General features: G+C 35.2%; 1 protein-coding gene across 2 annotated transcripts in view; it reads right to left on the bottom strand.

The window, feature by feature from the left end:
* The window catches only part of LOC128982948 (uncharacterized), a 109701-nt gene that overhangs the window by 40183 nt on the left and 48068 nt on the right, over nt 1-21450 (bottom strand). For both annotated transcript variants that reach the window (XM_054402049.1, XM_054402048.1), the window contains exon 3: nt 12030-12193. In XM_054402049.1, the coding sequence (XP_054258024.1) occupies nt 12030-12193 (164 nt within the window). The remainder of the gene's footprint in view (nt 1-12029; nt 12194-21450) is intronic.

Genomic DNA, 21450 nt, shown 5'->3' with positions numbered 1-21450 from the left:
GTTTGTATTTAGTGTTTTATGAGTAGGTCCTTTAATACTTAGAATCGTTTTGTTACCTAATGAGGGGCATTGGTCTCTAATTAGACTAATATCTACCCCGTATTTTCGTATTTCGACAGGATACAGACATTCCAGTAAATATTCTAAATTCGCCCATAGCCGAACCTAAATTTCGTGTACCAAACGTTTTGTAAGTAAACACGTCCCTTCCAGTATTTGTGTGTTGCTGTATAAGGCAACCTGGAAGAGCTCACTTGGCAATCTAAAACAGTGGCAATGATGATAGTGAGATATTACCGAAATTAGGTATCTTGTCTGAGTCACTCAAAATTATTTTCGTATCTGCGATGACGAATCCTGGCATCCACTGAGCCATCCGAAAACCTAAATTAATATGTTGACTATTTTTCAATAAAATGGAAAAACACGTCACATCTAGATGACATCTTAATTACTTCTGAATCTGAAAAGGAACACGAGCAACATGTTCGCCTTCTTTTCGAATGCCTATCCAAATACGGCCTAACGGATCAAAATGTGAGTTTTCTGTCTCAGAGATTTCATTTCTAGGCTATCGAATCAACACAAGTGGAATATTTCCATTACCTGAATGTGTTCAAACAATACTAAACTATCCTCTTCCTGACACAGATGATCAACTTAGAAGATTTTTAGGAATCATTAACTTCTATAGTAGATCACTACCAAACTCAGCAACAACACAAAAAGTCCTGTATGACCTTTGTTCATCGCCCAAACCAAAGGACAAAAGCAAAATACAATGGAACAATAGCGCCAAAGATTCCTTCAACAGGTTGAAAACATAACTGGCTAATGCTACTCTGATTTACCATCCTTCCAGCAATCTTCCCATCATCCTCTTAGCCGATGCTTCAAATTTCGCGATCGGAGCTTCTGTCCAGAAAATTAGAGGGAATACCCCAGAACCAATAGTTTCTTTTCTAAAATCCTCACTAAAACTCAACAGAACTATAGCACTTAGGACCGTGAACTTCTGCCCGCATATGAAGCAATCAAGTACTTCAAACATTACCTAGAGGGCCGTAACTTTATTATTCTGACAGATCACAAGCCTCTCAGCTACGTATTTGAACAGCGCCCTGAAAAAGCGACCCCTAGGCAACAAAGACATCTTGACTACATTAGTCAATTCTAGTGATGGGCGGATCCAAGAAAATGTCGGAACCGGATCCGGATCTTGAAAAAATCGCATCCGGATCTTCGGATCCATTTACAGATGTTTTTTTTTTCTTTTTTCAAGGGCGGGTTTTTTAAATAATTCATATGGCTAGGCAATGTCAAAGACTAACTGTGTCCATGTACAAGACTATCTGTGTCCAGGGGTGCCCAGAGGGGGGGAGGAATTCATGGGGGGGAGATTTTTTTAGGGGATTTTGGGGGGGATATTTTTTTTGCTAGATGTCATAATGAATGTATAATTTTGTATAGCAGTCCGAAAAAGTGTTTCTAAGTAGCTCACTATTAACGCACCAACAACATTTTGCCATTCGTAATTAAGATTGCTTAAATGGTAAAAACGCACCTTGTCAGACAATCCTTAATATACTAGTGTTGAATTTTACTTGCTACACATGTTTTGGTGGTTCTTTAACTCCGCCATCACCAGGCTTACAAAAAGATCCACTTCTGGAGGTGTCGTCAGAATACGTCACAAACATTTAACAGAAAACACGAAACGGTTACAGATAGAGGCCTATCAATTCACACGTGTAAATTGCCTTCGGCAGGACTGGAAGTAAACTGAATCAGGTTCAGGTTATGAAGGACCGACGTATGGTCTCTGGATTGTCGTCTGCTTTTTCAACAGGTGATATTGGACTATTGTAGTGACTGAGAAGAGTATTGAAAATATAATGGGATTCATAGTTAATTGAGTGTTTTCACTCAAAAATTGTGTGCTGTCCCTATTTTTATATTTTTCTTTATTTCAAACTCTTCCAAAGTATTTAATAAATTTCCTTTCGCGCAGTACTGTAGAATTTCGAGACCATCATTTATATCCACCATATAAATTGGTTGTTGTCAATAATTTTGAATGGAAAAATCAATTATGAATCCCATTATATATTCAACACTATCTTCTGCTCAGTCACTACAATTAGTCCAATATCAGCTTTTGATCACACAGACGACAATCCAGAGACCACGTCTTTCCATCATAATCTGATTAAATTTACTTCCAGTCCTGCCCGCGGCAATATATACGCGTGAATAATTGATAAGCCTATCTGTTATCGTTTCGTGTTTTGTGTTTAATGTTTGTAACATATTCTGACGACACCTCCAGAACATATATAGCAAGTAAAATTCGACACTACCATACGGTACATATATTATTAAGCATTGTCTGACAAGATGCGTTTCTACCATTATTAGTCATAAAAGGCAATCCTGAGGCTATCAAAATGAATTATAAGATTACTTCGTCACAAAAACCTTTTGTACTGTTGGAAATTAAGGTATTGTGGGTATTTTGCCCGCCGATTTTTGTAGAAGGCAGCCTGGGAGTGGCGAGTAACAAGTCTGTCCCATTTCGTGACTCTGCCTATGATTTTGAAACACGATACTTTTTGCCAAAGTATTATTAATGCTCTTAAAGTGGTTTGAATTCTTAAGCCCTGTAAAATTTAATGTCACCTAATATATTGTACTTGTACAGTTACACAGTACTGTGTTGGAGTAGAGTAATTCACCGAGTATATTGTTGAAGGTTTTGAAGACGTTGTCTATTGCAATACTGAGTACATGTTGGCTGACAATAGAGATTCAGAATTTTAAATTGAAAAACTTCTAATTCGTCCATTAGATATAATGATGTATTGTTAAATGACGTTTCATATTAAACATTTAATTTTAATTATCAGCAGGTTTATTTTTCTTTATCTCAAGTTTACTAAATACTTGAAATGCTCGTTTTATGAGGTTAAGGGAAAATTGTCAGATAAATTCCCGAGGGGGGGGGGGTTAGGTTTAAATAGACGGCAACATAAATTGCTGGGGGGAACTACTCCTTTGGCTTGGGGGGGGGGGGATTTCGCCTCTGGGTTTGGGGGGGATGGGCACCTCTGTTTGTATCCATATACAGGACTATCTTTGGTAGTTTTGTATATGGACTTTGGACACAGATAGTCTTGTATATGGACATAGATAGTTTTGTACATGGATACAGATAGTCTTGTACATGGACACAGATAGTCTTGTACATGGATACAAATAGTCTTCTATATGGACACAGATAGTCACTATTATCATTTTTTTTATATATCACTATGACAAAACACCTGTTCTTACATATGAATTGTACTTTATATACAATACTTAAAACTTTATAAAGGACGTTTTTAGTGATGTGCGAGCACAGGTTTTTCAGGTCAAGTCGAGTAATTGGCAAAAAACCTATAATTCTCGAGTTCAAGTCGAGTTTAAACCAAAGAGATCAGAGGATGTGTAAGTTTAAGTAACTCCTTAGGCCTAGAGCATATACCTTGTAAAACAACCTTGTTACAAGCTGAAGTATGATTATAAATGAATTAATTATTAATATTTGTGCAGTAACATATCAATAGAATGCATAGAAAATAATTTGAAAACAACAACATTAGAGCTCATAAATGAACTTCTACTTCTGCGAAAAATAAGTAAGTGAGCATATATTTATTTATCAAATAAATAATTACATTAATCCCTATTGATAAGTAATATTGGATAATACTTGGCTAAAATTACTTAATACTTGCATCTATTAGTTATTAAGGTTGCAATTACAATACAAAGTTTAATATAGAAATTTATTCTACAACTTGCAATTTTATTTCCTACCTTTTCACCTTTAGGTTTTAAAGTTTATTACCATTTTTCTTGTAACAGTGGGCATACATAATTTCCAATGGTTTGACAGTGGGTAATGGAAAAAAAATTTTGTAAATTAAAGAAAATTAAATTTTCTAATCTTGTCTGTTAATTGTAAACAAACATTCTGTCAAAATACTCAAAATGTATGTTCAAAATAAAGTACTTAAATGGCCCTACAAGCAGCCTACCTTACTGTTAAACAAAAAATTGTAGATTGAACATTGTACTGAATAATGTAATAGGCCCATACAATAGTAGTTATAGAAATCAAATGAAACCTAGACTTAGGCCTAATTCACTATAATCCAGATATTTGTAAGATTTAGTGACAAAAAACATTTGTTGTTTATTACCATTCTTAGTCTATATTATTGCTCTCTAATAGCTACAATAAGAAAAAAATCTGTTGTTATCAATAACTGATAATAACAGCTCAGCTGATTATGAGTAATGTAGAAGTCTCTAATGGGAATGGGGTGATTATAGTAACCATGGCAACTTTTTGAATAGTGGTGAAGGGAACCCCAAGAAAGAATGGAAGAACAAGAGAAAGTATAATGATGTTGTTATCTTTATATCCTTTTTAGGAGTGCAATTATTATCTTTATGTATGATTTTTTACTTATTTATGAGTTATCTAATGTTTTGCAAGTTTACAGAATAATTATTTTCAACCACAGGAACATCAATTAATTTATAATTATTGACTTATAACAGATGCGTTCCATTAAAAAGGTCAATGACCCAAAACATCATGATTGCGCAATGTTGTATTTTGATATAAAAATGCAAATCATGGCATTAACTCTAATTCAAATAATATTTTTTCATCACTCCACGAAAGTAACTTTTTTTGATAACAGCTGTCATCAATGAAAGTAGTTGTTTCCCAAGCTCTAATTTAGGGCGAGGGAAAATCGATCAGCTGATTTTCCCTCGCTCTAAATTTACTTTCCCTCGCTCTCAATTAGTTCTCCATGTATTTACTACGCGCGCTAGTGTTTTGTTAGGTACGGTTTAATTTAATAATTTGAATCAGCTGTATGTATTTTTTAAAGTTGTTTTATTATTTTATTTTGATGTCTAAACAAAATTTATTGAGAAATATACGTAGGTTTCTTTTTAGTGGATTTTATTTTATTTTGATTATCAATCAAATTAATTGAGAAATAAAATTGTTTTAATATTACTGAGATCTGCTATTCTGTGTTAGTGTATTTTTGCGTCATGATGAAAAGTATCGTTCATAACTCGTACCGAAAGTTATTATCCGGCAATTGCTCATTATTCCCGTCCTCGGCTTCGCCTCGTACGTGAAAATAGCTCTCACCTGTGTTCGGCTTCGCCGAAAACTTGAGCGCGCACCGGAAAATGCCACTTTCGGTCCTAGTAATGAAATATACTATTCCTGGTCCCTTGCAAATTGTATTATCAATGATAAATAATTGTGGTCAATTCAAATTATATTTTTGATTATAAAAATCTCCTACACAAAAAAAAAGTCAAACCAGGCAAGGAAAATACCTGCTATTGTAATCCCCCTACCCAGTCATTTGGGTAGGGGTGAGAAAGTCTAGTCTAAATATAGCTCAAAGGTCTCACCCATCCCTTCCCCAAACCCCCTACTCCACTCACTGTTGCCATGCCCGCTCATTTCGAGGTCATTGCACAACCCCTCCTATTGTTCTGTTTGTCCTATTGTTTTGCCTTTCTAGTGTTTCTATTCTGACTTTTTTAAACATAAATTCATTGTTTACGTAACAGTTCAGTAGTGGAATGGAATTTTCTATTGTGAAACAGTACTTGAAAACAAAATCACTACCGATTATGTCATTCCATTCTGTGTCAAGTCAGTATACCATTGCCAGTCAGTCGCCGGCGACTCCTTTGAGTTAACCTATTCTGTTGTTTCATTTCATATAACTTTATTCATTAAAGTACAATACATAGATACAGGAATGGCGTCAAGATTAATTTAACAAATCTAACTTAACTAAAATACTCATAATTATCAAGCATGGCGTAACAACATACCATTGATATTAACAGTTTTTCAGCTCAAATCAAGTAAAACAAGCAGTGCAATATAAAAGTTTAAAAATTAAAATATCAAAATTAAAATAATAGATAATTTTTTTATAAAACCAAAAGTTTCAACTTATGAAATAAAGCAATATAACTTATGGAACTAAAACTCTTGAAAGGAGTACATCGCCTTGTTGAAAAGAAACTTTTTCAATTTTGATTTAAATTTATTTTTGGAGGTTTCTAATTTGATTTCTTTAGGAATTTTATTATAAAATTTTGAACCGGCATATTTAGGTGTCTTCGTGAAAAGTTGTGACAGCTATAAAAATAGATTAGGACAACTTAACTACCTCTTGCTTATTTCTACACTGTAGAAATATTTGTATTACTGTAGAATCTACAGTGATACAAATTATCCATCATTTTATGTAAACATAAGTTACATTGTAACAAATACTGATTTTTTACAATTTTAAACCAAACTAGCAAGTTCAAAGATAAGCTTGAGTTTCAAGGCCGTACTCTACTTGAACTCGAAAATCACGAATACTCGCACATTTCTAGACGTTTTGTGTTAATAGTATAAAAAAAATCTGATCCATTAAAACCGGATCCAGTCCATGAATCCGATTTTTTGTGGATCCGATCGGGCGTCAGTTCTAGCTCAGATCCGGCGGATCCGGTAGTCCGATATCCGGATCCAACCATCACTAGTCAATTCACTACTGATATACATTAAATTCCCGGAAAACAAAATCTTTCTGCAGATCCATGCTTTAGGATTACAGAAATTTCACTGTCACTAACTGTATCACTTACAGACATTGCTCATGCTCAAAAAGAATGTAACGAACTCAAACACATCCAACAATCCAACTCATCCTCATTTACATTCAAAACTATGACTCTTGATAATGGGCTTCAATTGATTTGCGATTTTTCAACTGGAAATCTACGACCTTTCATCCCTCATACCTACCAAAGACCTCTCTATGACTCCATTCATAATCTATCTCATCCTGGAATCCCCGCATCAGTCAAACTATTTCAAGAGAGATTCTACTGGCCTTCGCTGAAACGCGATGTTACATTGTTGTTATATCTCCTAGTCTGTATATATGATGAATATTAACTTTGATTTAATTGGTATCCTTTGCCCTGTTACTTTGTTTCCTAAACTTCTTCTGCAAAGTATGTGGGACTTGAAAATTGACTGGGACACTGAAGTAAGTTCAGACATCAGTAAACGATTCATACTGTGGTATAATGAGTTAAGCGCTCTTGAAAAAGTGAAAATACCCCGATGGATAGGTAAAATGACTATAGATTCAAATGGTTGTAGTATTCATACATTTTGCGACGCAAGTAAAGATGCCTATGCTACAGTTATTTACTTGAGAGTTGAAATTGAAGATGAAGTAAGAGTCCAATTATTGTCTGAAAAATCAAGAGTTGCTCCTCTGAAGAAAACCACGATTCCAAGGTTGGAATTATTAGCCGCCACGGTGGGAGCACGTCTCACAAGCTGGACGAAAAATCAAAGTTCCAAAAAGGTTCATGTTTGAGTAGTAATACTACTCGGTGGGAGGATGTTATATCTCCTAGTCTGTATATATGATGAATATTAACTTTGATTTAATTTAATTGTCATATGATTTTGTTTTGTTGTTGTCATAATAGTTTTATATGAGTTGTTGAAAATAGAAGTGTGGTTTTAAAAAGTCTAGTTTTTTTCTAATTTTATCTTTATAGTTTTCATCACTTTAAGAAGGTAGGTGTGTAGTGTAAAACAACAATTGTGGACAAAAACTTTTATTCCTTGCCATCGCTGTAAAACATGGTGGCACACTTCTAGCGAACTTGGTGCCTACCCTACTGCCAAAAAACGATTCTCTCACTTGAATGTTGATATTGTTGGACCCTTACCTCCTTCAAGAGGATATCAGAACCTTTTAACCATCATCGATAGGTGTTCAAGATGGACTGAAGCGATCCCAATCTCATGCATCACCGCGGAAGAAGTTGCTTCCACTATTTTGCACTCATGGATATCTCGCTTCGGCGTTCCTCGTTTTATTACTACCGATAGAGGCAGGCAGTTTGATTGTGAATTGTTTTCATCATTGACATCCATGCTTAGCATAAATCACATAAGAACTACAGCTTACCATCCTGCAGCAAATGGGGCCATTGAAAGGTGGCATCGCTCCTTAAAATCGGCTCTCAAAGCACAAATAACAGACGACTGAGTTTCCAAACTTCCATCAGTTAAGCTTGGACTTCACTCAAACATAATACCAGAAATCGGAGTTCCCCCTGCACAGCTCACACACCCCCCCCCCTCTCTCTCTCTCTCGTACGATTTAGTAAAGTTTGTTGTACGCTGACGATATGCCAATTTATATTCAGGGTCAATTAAATTAAATCAACAGAATGATAAATAATACTGATACTACATAGGTGTGTTCAGATCATGGGTTAAATCTTAATATTGTAAAATGTAAACCGATAATAATAGGAAATTCTAGATTGATTTCAAACATTTGTTTAGCCAATATACCCAATGTACAGATTAATGGTAGAGATTTGCAATATGAGCAATGTGTAGTAAACCTAGGGTTAAGGATGAATAACGTGTTATCATGGGATGACCAAGTAAATTACATATGTAAGAGAGTTTTTCAATGTATATACCAATTGCAAAGATTGTGTTTTAATCCACAAGAAGATATTAGACGTCTATTAGTAAATGCACTAGTATTACCCTATTTTGACTATGCTAGTTTATCTTTCTGTGACTTGACTGAAACATTTATTACAAAATTACAAAGAGCGCAAAATGCTTGTATTAGGTTTATTTTTAGGTTAAAGTGGGATGATCATGTCACTCAATATTATCATAGACTGGGTTGGTAATATGGTATCTTACGACTGACATTTAAAGTATTTAAAAGTGGAGAACCCGAGTATATAATGGAAAAATATAATAGATTAGCAGATGTACACCAAAGACAGACTCGTTTTGGTAATGTCCTACTTCAATTTCCTATACACCGTACTGCAACATACAATAAATTGTATCATGTTACTTCTATTAGGTTTATGAATGATTTAGAATATGACATAAGAACTAGTGATAGTTATAATGTGTTTAGCAAGAAGCTATAAAACAAATTGTTAAGAAAATATTTAAGTTAGTTAATGATAAAACCAATGTAAATTAGGACCAAGAGTGGAAAAAAAAGTTATGTGTGCAAGTGTATTTTTTAAAAAGTGCAATTTTAAGTTTTAGTTAGAACCACAACTGATTTGTAATATTTGTAAATATTCTGCCTGTTACAGTGGAAGAGTGGACCGTAGGTCCAAACTGTGACAGGAAAAATAAACAAATTATCAATTATCAATTATCTGTCTGTCTTTCACTCACACACAGAACAATCTCGATATCACTGCATTCAGTTTCATACGACTCGCCCCTTGTGTTGTCTCCAGGAGACATATTTGGGGTTTTAAGGTTTCAAAAACAAATTCACAGCTAAATCAAGGTTTTTTCACGGATGACCCAATCCAAGGATAATTCACGGATTTAAGGTTTTCATGGTTGAGTGGGAACCCTGTGTTGTAAATTGCTAGGTTAAAATTCCCATCATAATACAGTAGACTCTCAGTAATCCGGCAGATATAGGACCGCCATACTGCCGGATTACTGGAATGTTATCATTAAAAACACTTAAAATGCAATTAAAACACGTCTCCGAAATTCGCGTGATCGGAAACCGCTATTGCCGCGATCGGGCATGACGATTACGTATTTGCGGGAGGCGATGATAACGTCTAACCATCCGCGGGAGATAATCGTGAAATTGCCGCCATCGCGCATGACGACGATGACGTTTTCGTGACTGCGGGAGATGTTCATGATTTTGCTGCGATCGCGCAAGTCGACGATGAAATTTCCGGGACTGCGGGAGTAGACAATGATGTTTACTTGGCCGCGAGAGATGATAAAATTTTTGCTGCGGCCGTGGAAGGCAACAATAATGTCTACATGACCACGGGAGATGTTCATGATTTTGCCACGATCGTGCTTGACGACGATGATGTTTCCGTGACCGCGGGAGGCGATGATAACGTCTATACGTCCGCGGGACATGTTCGTGATTTTGCCGCGATCGTGCTTGACGACGATGACGTTTCCGTGACCGCGGGAGGCGATGATAACGTCTATACGTCCGCTGGCGATGTTCATGAATTTGCCGCGATCGCGCATGACGACGATGAATTTTCCGTGACCGCAGGAGATTTTAATGATTTTGCCGCGATCGCGCAAGACGACGATGACGTTTTCATGACCACGTGAGAGAATTATGATGTCCACATGGCCGCGGGAGATAATCAGAATTTTGCCGCGATCGCGGAAGACCTCCCGTCAAAAGACGCCGGATTACTGGAGTGCTGGAGTGGTGCAGTGCCGGATTAGAGAGGTTATACTGTACATTGAAATTCCACTGAATTTTAAATAATAATACCCCCGCCGCAGCAAACCTGCAGACTTAGCGAATTTCCATCTGCCTGATTGGATTTAAACTAAAATGTCTCCTAAAAAATATCACATTTATTCCCTATTTAAACAGAATTAGTTTAATGAGTACTTAGGTTTGCTGCAACAGGGAGGGTAAACAAGTTTTTTTTTTAATGTAAAATATTAAAAGGTACTGTGGTTTAGTAAGAAATTTATGTATTTTCCAAATTTGATCAAAATATGTTCATAAACAAGCAAACTACAACAGTTGACTTATCTATCTATACTATTATAAAAAAGAGGTGGTTGCATGTATGTGTGTATGTGTGTATGGGAAAAGTAAACTCGAAAAATACTGGTCGGATTGGGCTGAAATTTGGCATGATGATAGCTCACATTCCCGATTAACATATAGGCATATTCTTATTTCAAAAATCCTTTCGGGCTCCGCCCCAGTGGCTCTGGAGTTTCCCATGTTAACCTTATGAGAAATGGAATTATTGAATCTTAACAGCTGTTTCAATTAAACAAGTTGGTTCTGTTCTATGATGTTCAATAGCATTAAAGTTACAAGGATTACCAACAGGGTGCAGCACTATTATTTCTTTTACATTTATGACAACAGCTAATTTGCAACCAAAAGGTGAGTGAGCGTAGCGAACGAACATCAACCTGGAGGCGAGTTAGCGTAGCGCACGAGCTAACCTGAAGGCAAGTGAGCGCAGCGAACGAGCTCCAACCTAAAGGTGAGTGAGCGTAGCGAACAAACTTCAACCAGGACGTGATTGAGCCATGCGAACGAGATAATCTTGAAAATTAAGAAGTTAAACGGGGCAAAGCCCGCGGGTTACAGCTAGTTCTCCATAAGAATAACAAGGGAATTTTAAAATTACAATTTTTTAAAATTTTCTCCGTAACAATTAGGCGCATAATAACGCTTCAATATACTAAATTATTTGTTTTTTTAAGCTCTACAAAATGGTTTAAAAAGAAATTGTGAAATTTTGTGTTTTTAGGGTCAAAAATGGGAAAAACCTATTTTCACCCCATAAAACCCCCCATAAACCCCCGTTCCCATAGTCCGATCATGCTGGTTCGTGAACTCATTCAAGTTTATCCCGCCTCACACCTTCAATCCAAATTTTATCAAAATCGGACAAAAATTACTCAAGTTATCGTGCGGATGGACACACATATATATATATATATATATATCTATGAAAAATAGAAAAATAGGGCTACTATATATAAATAAAGATTAAACATTAATAAACTTAGTACCCAAGTAAAATTAAAAGATAGTATATATAAAAATTTGAACGAATGGTGTTTTTGGCCTCTGGGGACATCAAAATGAAAAAGTAAATCGGTCCCGGGCTTAGGTCTTACCATGAGACCTACGGTAATAGCTAATTCCCTATAGGGAAATTCGCTAAAAGCCAAAATTAGTTGTAAATAAAACGTGAGTTTCTTTTATATTGCTTAAAAAAATGGAAACAAACTACACCGAGCCATGGCTCTATCCCCAGGTACTGAAATAATGAATTACCTATGTCTACAAAATTACTTAAACTATGGTTTTTACCTGGTCCAAAAACTGAGTCCCTATCAAATCATAATCTTTGTACCGCAGTTCTTCAAAGGATATATCATCTTTGTAGCATTCCATGAAAGTGATGCTGTGAAACCTTACAGCTCTTGCGATTGTTTTGTCATAATCCCAAGTCGATTGATAACTGCAATCTTTACCTAAAATGTTGAACAGCTTTTTAGAAAACATAAAATTGCACAGTATGAATAAATAATTCTGTCAGAGATAATTTGCAATGGGGAAATTATATTAACCAAGAGAGTTGCAATTTAAAACATGACAAGCTGTTGGTCCCTCCTACGTACGGGAATTGAGTAGTCAATTAAATATGAATAGAATTCAGAACAGCTAGTTTACACACTTAAAAACAAATACTGGCAGTTTTAATGTGAAAAATAATCTTTTAAACAAATGTCACGTGACCACCTATTTCTTTCATTATAGACATGAACGATATGCATTTTAAATAAGATTATTTTGTAATAAAACAGCAATTAATTGTCTAAATTTTTAAGGCCTAGAAGTGAGATTGGTGGCCGATTCACACACACTGGTTAAAACATATGAGGTTTGTGGCCTCCCATTCTCTTCTACCCCCTGCCTCTCCTAATGTAGACCCCAGTCTGGAGAGGTCTTCATTACTCAGTCTTTCCACTTCATTCTTGATCTTCCAAGTGGTCGTCTACCTTGTGTTACTCCTTGGAATACACTTTTAAAAGTTGATGAATCTTCTCTCCACCACGTATAGCCTGCCCATCCGAGCCTTTTACTTTTGGACAGCACCCTTATATCTGGGTGTTTATACATTTCTCTTAGCTGTCTGTTCTTTCTTATCCCAACCTTCGCTATCTTGAACTAGTCCGTATATTTTCTCTGCAGTGGCGTACGACCGTGGAACAAGTGGAGCAGTCGCTCCAGGGCAGGACGCTCTGGGGGTCGGCAATTATTGGAGAAAATAAAACTTTCATTGTTGCTATGAATTCAAAATTTAAGTTAGACTTTCTCTAATCAGGTAAATATATTTTAAAACAAATATTATAATAAACTATAAATATCTGCCTTTAATTTTTTAACATTAATTTATAGAAAGTTTGTAATTTGTCACTGTTGCCACAGCGCTCGCTGCAGTCTAGAGGTGTATGGGCGGTGTGTGCAAAAACTATAAATGCCTATTATCTACTGGGGTTTCGCTTGTCCTATGAATTACACACGTTCCTACATTTAGTGATAAGTCTTGTTTAGTAAGCGGAAATGAGTATAGCAATTTGATACACTGAACAATTTTTTTTTTTTTACTTAAAAAAATATTAAGCCATGATTTGAATTGGAAAAGAAATGATTTAGCTTTCAGGTAACACTCGATTTAATCCATTTATTAATAAAAACCTACTGCTCAAATCATATTAACATTTTTAGATAATATAATAATATAACTTAATCCTTTGCTTTATAGTTTTTGTGCTGATTTTGAATTTGAATGTTCAAAATCCGCACCAAATCAGAAACGAACGCTGATGGATACAGAACAGCTGTTTGAAACTACGAACAATTTGTTTGACAAGAGTGCACATTTAACTGTCCCTTGGAGGGAAGACTTTATTTTAGACAGATCAATCAACAAGTTTTGGACATTTATCAAATATATCATTTGAGGCTCAAAAAATGCATTTGGGATAAAATTGTACGTGGTTCGAACTGACAGCAATTAATTGTGTCACTCTCTCCAATCAATAGTGAATCGAAAAGAATTTCAAATTGTCCTAAAATCTACCAGCACACAAAAGTTGAGGATTTCATTTGTCAAACTTTGTAAAAAACCGTTGTCGAAATAAATATTCGCTCGGTTGATAACCCTTGAAGGAAAGTTACCTAAAATCGTCCGCGAGTGTGAATGTATGTGTGGTCGACCTGTGTACTTATGTAAATGTGTCTAAGTGTTGTATTATTCGTGTTAGTTTTATTCTTTAGCATACGCCAATCTGCCCAGTGTTTCACATTCCATGTACATGTTTATTTCAAATTTCATGTTTTTAGCGAATTTCCCATATAGGGAATAAGCTATTACCGTAGGTCTCATGGTAAGACCTGGACCCGGGACCGGTTTACTTTTTCATTTGGAGGTCCCTAGAGGCCAAAAACACCATCCGTTCAAATTCATATATATATATATATTTATATAGTTATATATCTAATATATAAAATTCTCGTGTCACAGTGTTTGTCTGCAAACTCCTCCGGAACGACTTCACCGATCGTTATGAAATTTGGTGTGTAAATTCTGTAGGTATGCGAATAGAAAGTAAACTATTTCCCGTTTCGAAATTCTTAAAAGGGCTCCGCCCCAGTGGCTCTGGAGTTTCCCATGTTAACCTTATGAGAAATGGAATTAATGAATCTTAACAGCTGTTTCAATTAAACAAGTTGGTTCTGTTCTATGATGTTCAATAGCATTAAAGTTACAAGGATTACCAACAGGGTGCAGCACTATTATTTCTTTTACATTTATGACAACAGCTAATTTGCAACCAAAAGGTGAGTGAGCGTAGCGAACGAACTTCAACCTGGAGGCGAGTTAGCGTAGCGAACGAGCTAATCTGAAGGCAAGTGAGCGCAGCGAACGAGCTCTAACCTAAAGGTGAGTGAGCGTAGCGAACGAACTTCAACCAGGACGTGATTGAGCCATGCGAACGAGATAATCTTGAAAATTAAGAAGTTAAACGGGGCAAAGCCCGCGGGTACAGCTAGTTCTGTATAAAGTATAACGTCATAATACATTCCAACAGCTGATGAACAATTTTTGTAAATAGCCTATTTTTACGTATTGTTCATGTGGCGGATGTCGATTTCTAAATCGCATATATATACAATGTGAAAAGTACAAATACGTTGTTTTATATACGCTCTTGTAGACGAAGGACAGTAGAATTCAATGTTGTTAGGCTGGTCACACAAATAGAAGCTTTTGATTTTTCAAAGCTAAAGGAATAGAACACTTGTCATCATCTAACCTAAAATGGCGGCGTCGTCGTGAGTTTTTGTCCGATAACAAAGACGAAGTGTGGGTTTTAGTTTATTATTTTGTATTAGGCAAAATATTTATGCATTATTTTGCATAAATATTTATACATGTGTGATCCAAAATAGGATAAAAAGTTAGTGAAGTTTTGTGGGCTATAACAGCTGATCAGTTGTTTTGTTTACATGTTTGCTTTTGTGAAAACCAAATATTCTATTACTTATCTTATTTAGTTATTCTTATATAGAATGATATTATTGGCTTCAAAAAATGTATGGTTTTATCATATTGATTTATTAGTAGAGGGCATTTGTGGATCTATCAACGTGTAGTTAAAGAAATTTACGTTTTCCAATTTTTCCGTATTATTGCTAGTAAATCTATAAAAATGGCGACTGTTTGAAGTTTAAAATTCAATTATTTTCAAAAACTTCAAACAGTCACCATTTTCGCTAGGGTGGTCCTTTTGAGATGAAACTTGTGGCTCCTTACTCAGAAAAAATGGCCTTTTAAATGATGTATCATTTACCATAGGCTTCCATTAAAACTTTTTACTGCATCCTCCACAGGACGTTCCCTATAAGTGGTAAAGAATGTCATAAGGCCCCAAAGGATAGGTAAAACCATAGTATATCCGTACACAAAATATCAGTTGTATTTCTTTAACCACTCACCAGATATAATGCTGGTTCCAGACATTTTCAACACCCTGTATATGTGTCCGTTAGCACGATAACTCGAACAAAAATGATCCGATTTTGATGAAATTTAGTACAAACGTGTAAACCTACATTTATTTGAACGAGTTCGCGAACCAGCATGATTGGACCATGGAAACGGGGGTTTATGGGGGGTTTTATTGGGTAAAAATGGGTTTTCCCATTTTTGACCCTAAAAACATACAATTTTGGAATTTTTGTCCCAACCATTTTGTAGTGCTTAAAAAAATAAATAATTTAGTATATTGAAGCATTGTTGTATGCCTAATGGTTACGGAGAAAATTAAAAAAAGTGTAAATTTAAAATTCCCATAATATTCTTATGGAGAAAATGAAAACTGTTGTAGTTTACTTGTTTATGGATATATGTTGATACAATTTTGCAAATTTATTTATTTCATCCTATACTATTGACGTTTCGTCAAAAAAAAACACTTTTTACCTTCCCCATAGCAGCAAACCTACTAACTTGTTAAATCTAATGTTATTTAAATTGGGAATAAATATGTCTTATTTATGGAAATATTTTAGTAAAAATGTAATCAGACAGTTGAAATTCGCTTAGTCTGCAGGTTTGCTGCGACGGGGGTATAATTGGTCTGTAACGGTTTCAATGCCACTAGTGTAAAATGCAATACATCTGTGTATTATTTATTAGGTTTGTCAAATTGTTAAAATCTTCTATAGTCTACTTCAGGAATTTTGGAAAAAAACATACATAATTTAATTTGTTAAATTATATTTTACCTACGACCGTTTTTAAAGTAGCCATTTCAATTCAGTTCTTAAAATTGAAAAGTTTCACTTAACAGCTGTTTACTTTCATAACAGCATAGTTTTTCTCATAACACGGGTAATGGACCAATGAGGTTCAAGGATTGAGAGAAAATAAGTAAAATTGTAATGTTTTGAACGTCAACTAATCAGCTGATCAGTTGACAATTTTAATTGTTTATCCGACTTGTTCCTGTTGATACTAGCGTATTCTTAACCTAAGTTGGTGGAAGTTAAAGGAAGGTAGATTAAACTGATTTAAAAATGTCAGTTAGTGAAAGTGAAGTTGACGAGATGGAAATGAGAGCACTAACTGTTTGGGCTAATCTTTTGGCCACCAAAATCGAAACAAAGGTATGCAATTACATACAAGCAATTCATTAAATGGATGAAACAAAGTAAGGTTAAATTAATAAAAGAAAATGTGCTTTCATTTTCACTTTTTCAACCAACTCGTTGTGGACCACATATTTGATGCTAAAATCTAACTGTAAATTAACTGTTATTATATTATTCAGTTGTCAAAAAAATATGCAATATTTCCCTAATTGTACCTGATATTAATGGTAAGAACGCTGCTAGAACGTATTATTTAACTATGTTTTACAAACACGTAATTACATGAAATCAGCTGATTATACAATAAGTCGTTGCATCACTTTTAGTGGCAATGACAATAAACGAAAACATAACCTCTCTAAGAAGTTATGAATAGTGATTGTTAGTAATTAAAAAACGGTCGTAGGTAAAGTAGTGTATGCAACTCGCGTTAATAGTCTTTACGACTCTCGTAGAATTTTTTAAGGCACTTGCCAAGGCTCGTGCCTAAAATTTTCTACTCGTGTCGTAAAGAAAACAGGGGTGCCCATCCCCCCCTAGACTCATGACGCACCCCCCCCCCCCCCAATTGGGCAACAGCCCCCCCCCATAAATGATGTACATAACAAATGAGAAACATTATTCACCCGCCCAGCACTATTTGTAAAACTATAAAAGAAGTTTTATAATTTTTTTTAGATATTTAAAATTCAAACCCAGTTAATCTATATCAATAAAGTTATAGTTTTTTCTGTACATTGCTCAGAATTATACATATTTTGGGTTATTTATGTTTTATACATTGAAGAAGCTGAAAGATGTCTTATCTCCATTTATGTCCGTCTGTCACGGCCCACAAGGTTTTATGCAGCCTACTCATGGCCTACTCTAAAGAAAACTAGAGTACCGATTATGATTCTAATGGTTTAATTGTATCCACAGGATTGGCGAGAGAGTCCTTATAGCCATTAAAATATGGCCTCACTATTTTGGAAATAAAATAACGGACGATCAAAATTACAATTTTGTGTGATTTTTCTAGTTTATTTTCTCCATGTTTACTACATACGTCATTAATTTATGAAATACTAATAATCTGTTAAGAGAACACGTCATATATGAAATTACGAACAGCTGTTTTGATAAAGATTCCTTTTCCTAGCTGTCACTGATATGTTTACATAAATGTTCTTTAAGAATACTGTGTAGGCCCTAACCATTTCCGATCACGTTTGTAATCAAATCCAAAACCAAGTGAGATTAATAACCGTGTGGCTTTGGCTTACATAACAGGTTTGATTTATAACGAGTACTAATATGTAACTGTAAATTAAAATAAATAACTAGCCATCATCCAGGTCAGGAACCGGAGATTCTGTGTGTATCAAGTTGTACTTGAATTTTGATTACAGGGAAAAGACCGTGAATCAGTGTTGTACAGGACTGGAAAACTTCTCTTACTATATAAATAAAACTAGAGTTTTATAAGTCACCTCAATTTAAGGAATTTTGTATTGCCAGATTATCCATAAAGAATTGTCAGCGTCTTTCTCGACATAACGATCCCATCTCCCTCCCTTTAGAAACATCACAGCTCCTTTGATGAAAATGAAATGGAAACAACACTTGCGCCAACAATCGTCTGCTCCGTTATACACTTCTGTCTGCTGTGCGCTATGTTACAACAGATTTCAGTCAGATACAACAGCTGGGGAATGATGACGATATAATGCTTAGTACACTGTGATTGAGTGATAACCATGGTAACTTTAGTAAGGCTGTGATTGGCCAATGAGTAGGCCTAAATATGGTGACTTGTTGAATTTGTGTATGAATTGAAGAGAAACCTATTAATGAACAGAAGAACAAAGAAAGAGAATAACAAGATTGTTCTCGTTACATTCTTTTTTAAGAGTGTTTTAATTATCTCTAAATATAATTTTACAATTTTTTATTACTTATCTATCAATTCCTATGCTGTGATACAGCACCTATCGGTAGCCTATCTGTCTATCATGAGCAGTACCTTATAACACTTTCTAAAGGTTCCTTTAATATTTACGTTATTTATAGCAATGTAATGTTTGGCTAGTGATTAGTTGAGTTTGAGTTAGCTACAATTTTAAACGTAGCCGTTTGTACAACTGAACCAAGATAAATTATTTGAAATTTACAATAATAATGATTGAGCAATATTGAATTTTGTTTATAAAAATGTAAATCGTGACTTAATGGCTGTTTACAGCGTTTTAATGAGTTTGTCATCTGTTTTTATACTATATTGGATTAACCGTATTTTTCATTCCCCCCCCCCCTCTCCCTATTAACTCAGGTAATCGAGTATACACAATAGTGTAAAGTATTGTAGCCTATGGTACGGTACTTGCTACTTGATTGCATTTTAACGAGCTTTATGTCAACAAAGCGTTCTGCTGTGTAGCTGTCTGTACCACGCGTTATCTTTTATCTATCACAGCAGTTGAGCCATCCCGTGCGCTCCCTCTCTTAGATCTCACGTCTTGCTAATCTTAAATAATAACTTTCTACACAAATCCTAAACTATCCTAAAATCCTATTTTAACTAATTTAATTCAATAATATAACTATTGTCTTATCCACTTTCTATCTGGCGATTTCGTAATGAATTTTGGATTGTCGTCACGTTGAACACTGTTGCAATTAACTTTAGCCCCCCCCCATTTGAATTTTTTGAGCCCCCCCCCCAAGAATTTCAATGACGCAGTCTGCGTCACGGCCCCCCCTTGTGCCCCACCCCTGCTAACTTAACGCAATCGTTGCGTAAACTACTATAATGGTCAACTTTCAATTCTGTGTCCAAGTAAGATATATTGTTGTGTTTTTGATAGTTTTCATTGTTGATTAAATAAAAAAAAGGCATTCCAGTGCGAGAAAGTGATAGTATTTTTGTGAGGAATTAAAGACAAACATTTCATAAATTCACCGTTTCACGGTCGAAGGTTTAGGAGGAAAAATCATAGACCAAAAGGATAAACTCCCATTAATGTCAGTAGATCTTAATTGATCAAAACTTACAAAAGATTTGGCTCAGAAGCAGATCAGCCTCTGTATATTGAATTGACGGCAGTGATCCTTTAACACAGTTTACTTGCAAATTAGTCCCTGCTGCAAAAATATACAACCGGCCGGCTGCAACAAATATATTTAAGAAGTTTGTTGGTCTCATATAATCATTGAACCATTCTTTATTTTCCCGGAAACAATTGCATGTTGATGGTTTTGACAAAACCCAGGATGGTGGGTGTTCAGCTCTGTGAGATTTTGGTCTCCCACCTGCCTGTGGCTGTGGTTCTTTGGGGCTTGCCCTGCCTGTAGTGTACGACTAGGGGTCTCAATCCCGGGATCCCGGCCGATTTTTTGATACATAGAAATCCCGGGATTGGTGACTTTTAATCCCGGGATTAACGGGATTGCAAAACCTATGTTTATATTGATTTTTTGTGAATTTGAGGACTTTTACTTACGGAAAATTAATAAAAATAGTCCAATAACACTTTAAACACATATACTCTTTATTTTTAGGACGATTACATGAAACGGTACAAGTAATGATCTTTTTTGATTGCAAAATTTAATTATGAATAAACTCAATAGGCGAAGGAATGTAGCCCTAAATATATGTTACAGTTTTTAGACGATTTGGATTTACTTTCTGTAAATGTTATTACATTAGTTAGAACTTAATTACAGTAGGCCTATAAGTTATTTTGAGTTTTACTTTTGACATTAAACGTAAACAACACAATTCGTGTAGCAAACATAACATTGCAATAGGAAATTTAATTATTTTCATTGAAACCATAAAATATAACTATAAACACACGATTATAATCTCATTATTAAGATTGCTTATATTTAGGGTCTATAACTTTATCATTGTATTAGTGTGGCCATTAAATTTCTTACAATCCTAAATTACATTTTTCATACACACGCTACTACATAAGCAGATGGTTTGGTGGAAACAAAAATCCACTTTCGCACAACACCTGGTTGACAATAATCACAACTTACTTGATTTGGACAATGGCTTAGAAATTCTGCACGCCTGTATGAATGGAAATAGACTAGACACCCTTGCGGAATATGAGATTTATAAAGCCCATAAAATAAAATACAACAATGAATCCATACTAAATGACCAACTACAATTTAAATCTCACACTATTTTCAATAACATCATCAAACGAAGCAAGCCAAGGGATCAAAGTCCAAGAGATAATACCGCAACGGCTGGAACAACACCTGAACAATGGGGTCCGTTGAACGAGAAATGTGAATCTTAGTAGAAGCAGCACGTAGCACTTTGTATGCTAAGAAATTACCCTTGAGTTTTTGGGCTGAGGCCATGAACACTGCCTGTCATGTTATCAACCGCACTAGACCGTCTGTTGATGGTATAGTCAAAGTCAAAGTCAAATCATTTATTGCCGCAACACATTTACAATGTATGACAACGTCAAAAATAGGTACTGTACAACAGAGTATTTACTAATTATTTACAAATCAAATGCATCAGTCCATTGATTTACAATTTTCAATGAATTCA

Source organism: Macrosteles quadrilineatus, unplaced genomic scaffold, assembly GCF_028750875.1.
Source record: "Macrosteles quadrilineatus isolate MER2022 unplaced genomic scaffold, UCM_ALF_1.0 Scaffold_1__1_contigs__length_201487025, whole genome shotgun sequence".
Taxonomy (NCBI): Eukaryota; Metazoa; Arthropoda; class Insecta; order Hemiptera; family Cicadellidae; genus Macrosteles; species Macrosteles quadrilineatus.
This window is presented reverse-complemented; position numbering and strand designations above follow the sequence as displayed.